The 4,936-nt window shown below is 33.8% G+C and overlaps 1 protein-coding gene across 1 annotated transcript; it reads right to left on the reverse strand.

The window, feature by feature from the left end:
- Nucleotides 1–442: 442 nt before the first annotated feature.
- LOC109339852 (reactive Intermediate Deaminase A, chloroplastic-like) lies at nucleotides 443–4,730 on the reverse strand. The gene is made up of 7 exons (XM_019577378.1): nucleotides 4,636–4,730; nucleotides 4,404–4,602; nucleotides 2,813–2,928; nucleotides 2,627–2,671; nucleotides 1,699–1,772; nucleotides 1,567–1,616; nucleotides 443–754 (listed from the first exon to the last, which is right to left on the reverse strand). The coding sequence occupies exons 2-7, from the start codon at nucleotides 4,588–4,590 to the stop codon at nucleotides 660–662; spliced, it is 567 nt and encodes a 188-aa protein (XP_019432923.1). The 5' UTR covers nucleotides 4,591–4,602; nucleotides 4,636–4,730; the 3' UTR covers nucleotides 443–659.
- Nucleotides 4,731–4,936: the final 206 nt, after the last annotated feature.

The raw sequence follows: 4,936 nt of genomic DNA on the forward strand, positions 1-4,936 counted from the left end.
TGGTTTGATAGCTAATCGAACTTAAAAACAATTCTAGTTTGCAATCTTAATCGAATGAAAGGTTGAACCACTTTGAACCAAAGAAATTATAATATAATTGTGTTCAATCTAGTTAAATTGGAATAATCCGGGAAGTAAATCCATTTAAACCAAATAAGGATTTCAGTATAGTTTATCACCTTAAAATAGTAGCAACTATGTATAGAGACATTAGAATACTCCATAGTAAATATTTCCTTCATGATTAAAGTACTATGTAGCAAATGATACTTCTTATTTTATCGAGTCATTTGCCTTATCTTATAAAAACGTCATTTTTAATAATGAACCTAATTAAAAGAACGAAGAGCAACATGCTTAGAGTAAAGTTACATTTTTTCTTTAAACTCCAATAGTTGCATAGTGTAACATTTAGATCAAGATCAGCCATTATAGGTTGCTAAAAGATTCACTAGCTTATTAATCAACAAAATATGCATAACCATTGTTAAACAGTCTTTTAAATATATATGTATCATTAGGCCCATGTCTTAAGTTTTATACACCAGATATTGAAGCATTTATTCCAATAGAACTCCAATGGTTGCATACTTACATGTCCCCTCCTGCATTATTAACCTGAGTTTGCTGAAGAGCCATATACACTATAAAAGCGGTGTTCATATTGCTGCTATACACTCAATTTCAATCTTGGCATCCAATGGCAATGCAGCCACTTGGTATGTTGACCGAGCTGGGGGAGGTGAAGGGAAGTCTGAAACCATTTGAAGCAAAAGTAAATAAATTATCAGAAAAAGATGTATGCACTAACCGTGTAAAAGTTTTATACACTCTCAGTATATTAATCACTATTCATATTTAATCACCATTGACTCATAGCAAAAAGTAATATAAATGAATGGTGAATGACGCACTTATTGTGTATAAATCTTTACACCAACTGTAAATAAATATTACACTCATGAATAATTAGTCACAACATAAATGGCATAAATGAAAAATAAATTTACAGACAATAGAGAAAAGCTTATTATTTAGGATAGTACTAAACATTCTATTGCATCAATAATGTTCTTTAACTTTATGAAATTTCACCAATCAAACTTTCACCATTAATATGTCCTATTAATATGAAAACATAGATGGATCTTCAACTACAGAAAAATCAGAAAGATTTTCAATCTAAAAGCTAGTCAACCACAAACACATATATATTACCTAACATGTTCTCTACATAAAAATGGAGTAGGTCTAACTTCTACAACACATTATATTTTCTTATTATAATTTCACCCTTGACATACCCTATCAAATATGTGAACAGTGATGGATCTTCAACTACCTAACAAAGGCGTAGGATTAACTTTAATTTAACAACACATAATTTCTTGTGAGAAGTGAATAATAATTGGATCGCTCACTATTTTTACCGAGAGATTTAACAAATAAAGTGCCAAATTTTAAAACAGTGGTGCTTGTCCTTACACCTAGTCACTCTACTAAGTTCTTTAAGCAAGAATGTAAACTTTATGAAGGAAATGTCAAAATCTCTATCACTGAACTCACATTTAGCATAGATCTCATTAACTTTCTTGAAGTCTTTCAAGTCAGCCAACCTGGAGAAAATAGATGGTAAAATCCAAGTCATCTTACCAGTACCCGATACAATTCAAACTAAAGAGAGCAAAGAATTCGTACAAAATTGTTGTCTTAACGACCGATGAGTAGCTGGCACCACCAGATTTTAGGATCTCCCCCATGTTTTTTAGAAGCTGCAATGTTTAATCATTTCAAACGTCAGCCATAAAAACCACTAAGTTCACTTTCACAGCAATGCATCATGAAGAGAACATTCCTAACATATGTTAATGGGAAAGTGAAAGACAAATTAACATGTGTCAACTTGACAATAATTAATGATATTCAAATTATGTAAGCATGAGGCAAAAATTGCTTATTTATTGGTTTCCTCTTGTGCAGAAAGACATGGATTAAGAATTAAGATTAGGCAATATACTAAGCATCCAGTTCAATAGAATTAGGATTATAATTATTCTTATTGTTTTAAAAGTCTTATTATGTAAATAGCTTCACTGGGCTGGGCTCTTAAAAGTTGTACAACGGGTGCTTAACCTAGATCAGAAAAAAAAAGTGCAAGTGTTTTGTCTTATATACCAATGAAGTATGATTTTATCGGAAATTGGTTCGCTCCTATAACAGTCAAATATCCTCTGAAAAAAACTGGTTTCCTCTGTCTTAGACCAAAATGGAATGATCAATGTTTCTCAAGTTCGTCAGCTTGACTAGCATATCTTGACCGATTAAAAGTTATTTTCAAACGAGAACATGATAACTCAATTTACTGTTATACTTTTTCATTCTTAGCCATTATTCTAAATCACTAACCACTTCCAAATAAATGTTGAGATCGGATTTCTCACTTCAAGATTGCCACCAATCAATACTCGAAAAATTACTCAACAGATAGGACTGAAGTCAAGTTCTAATAAATAAGCAATCAAAAATCAAATGCCCAAAGCCAAGAAAAATGTGACCGTGCACAAATACAAAGATAAGTCTGCTCTATTCTAAAATGAAATGTTGCATGTTCACAATTATCCTCTACCTGCTCTGTTTGATCTTCAACATTATCAGAGATGAACTTCCCTGTCTGCATTAGAGAACGAAATCTATATTATCGGGACACAGCAAAATCTATATTATCAGAGCATAACTTTGTGTGCAGCTAGCATAAATGCACTATTACACATGCATATAGAAATACAGGTGCTGAAAGATTGTTGATTCAAACCTCGGGAACAAGACCAAGAACACCTGACACAAACAGAAGGTTATTGGCCTTGATTGCTTGAGAATATGGCCCCAATGCAGCTGGTGCCTTTTCAGTGTGAACAGCCTCCTTGATGCCTACAATCAATGACAAAATGATTGACCACATTAGCAATTTAAAAAAGAAATCAGTTTTTTCTTAATTCATCCATGCAAATAACATAGTCTCTCTCCCTTTGTATCTCTCAGCTAAATACAAAATGCATGTAAACTAGGTCAAGTGCATATACTCTAAATAATAACTTTCAAGCTAAGCTGATGAAAACCTATGGGATGTTACTCATGTACACTTCAATGCAGTTATGCACCACTCATGCTAAATTATCCTATGTTGAATTGATCACAAAACCATAATGCCAAATTCTGATGGATGATTATTAATTTGTAATTGATCACAACCATAATGCCAAATTCCAATAAGGATACTCTCTCATAATTCTGGATACTCTGTGATACTCTTAAAATGCTTTTCTGATACCTCTTCATATGCTCAAACTACCCTATAGAGGCATATTAAGAGAGAGAAAAAGAAAGAAAAGTATCACACAATCAGTCAAGTAGAAAGGAAAATTGTATAGATAGTGAGAAAAATACAAAGCATATATATTGTATAGAGAAAGGAAAAAGAAATGCATCTGAATAATGATGATCAAGGATTAAACGAGATCGATACTATTTCTATTTGGCACAGTAAGCAATGATTTCTTATGACTATGATTTTTATTTTGTATTTAGTGATCTCTAAATTTTTTTATTTGGAATTTAGAACAATAATTATTTGTTTATTATGTTTTATAAATGTTATGCACATATTTTATGCGTATCTCAAAGCCTCAAGGGATTGAATCCTGTATTTTTTTTTAATTATATATATGTATCGGATACTTATGTATCTAATACTTATTATCCGTATGGTTGCTTCCGATCCTTAAAGGCAAATATTGATGACAAGCAAATAACACCTTGAGTGAAATTTCATTTCCTATAATTCCTTTTAAAACTAATATATCCTCAGACAATAGCATGCTTGTTAAATCTATACATATTAACTTTTGTCCCAGATTTAATTTGACAAACCGGTTATTATAAAATAAAAGTGGTTTATAAGGAGGCAGAAGGTTTCAAACTTTCATTTTTTCTCCTCTTTCACCCAGCAAACATATGCACAAAAAACAATTATCGATTATACATATTCAACTGTAGAAACAATCTATTTTCACGACCAGTGTTTTATATTACGGTTGTGGTTGAGATTGCGGTTACAGTTACTGCGAGTACATCCTTGCGATGCGGGTTGTCGGCAGTTGCAGTGTGAATGATTTTATCAGTGTGATGCGGTCACCGCATCAGCAATATTGCGGCCGCATAAAGTGGTCCACAATTTGAAACAGTGTTCATAACTAATCTAAAATTTGAAAAAACTTAATCTTTCTGCAACAGGGTCACCATTTTAACCTGCACTGCACTTCCTATGGACGAAAATTATGAAAAAAAAGAATCTAACATTTTTCCCTTTCTTTAGAATAAAATTCTAAAATAATGGTAAGACTTACTGGTGTCAGTGGAAATGCTCAAGCAAGCGAAAGGGGCTGAGCTCTTAGCAGAAGAGGAACGACACAAGGCAGCGCTGGCCACAGAAGCTCCTCCGACTATTCCGGCAGCAAACGAAGCCCGACGGCGAATAACGCCGACGTCCATCGACGGGAGACGGAAGCAATTTGCAGCGAACCATGATGTCATCTCTCTCTGGGCTTTGTTTCAGAGACACACTGCGCTATGTCGCGTACTGTTTGAGACGCTCTAAAATTTTCGGACAAACGTTGCTTTAGAATTTTTGTAGGTCGGTGATTTTGATTTTAACGGAGAAAACCAAGTAACCCAATGCAAATAAAAAATTTTGGGTTGATCTAGGGAAGACAAAAAAAAAACTTCCGTGGGTAAAATAATACAAGTATGAATACGTGTCACGCATGACACATGGGTAGGGATGGCAACGGGCACGGGCGGGCACGGGCGGGCACGGATAGTAGCTATCCGCTACCCATTTCAAAATAGAAGAGTAATACTAATATCCGCCCGTACTCGT

Source organism: Lupinus angustifolius, unplaced genomic scaffold, assembly GCF_001865875.1.
Source record: "Lupinus angustifolius cultivar Tanjil unplaced genomic scaffold, LupAngTanjil_v1.0 Scaffold_116_3, whole genome shotgun sequence".
NCBI lineage: Eukaryota > Viridiplantae > Streptophyta > Magnoliopsida > Fabales > Fabaceae > Lupinus > Lupinus angustifolius.

Coding starts and splice junctions, on each gene's coding strand:
- LOC109339852 (XM_019577378.1), bottom strand. CDS start 4,590: ATGACATCATGGTTCGCTGCAAATTGCTTCCGTCTCCCGTCGATGGAC. Junction 2,929..4,403: donor GAGCATTTCCACTGACACCA/GTAAGTCTTACC, acceptor CATTGATTGTAG/GCATCAAGGAGGCTGTTCAC. Junction 1,617..1,698: donor GTCGTTAAGACAACAATTTT/GTACGAATTCTT, acceptor TATTTTCTCCAG/GTTGGCTGACTTGAAAGACT.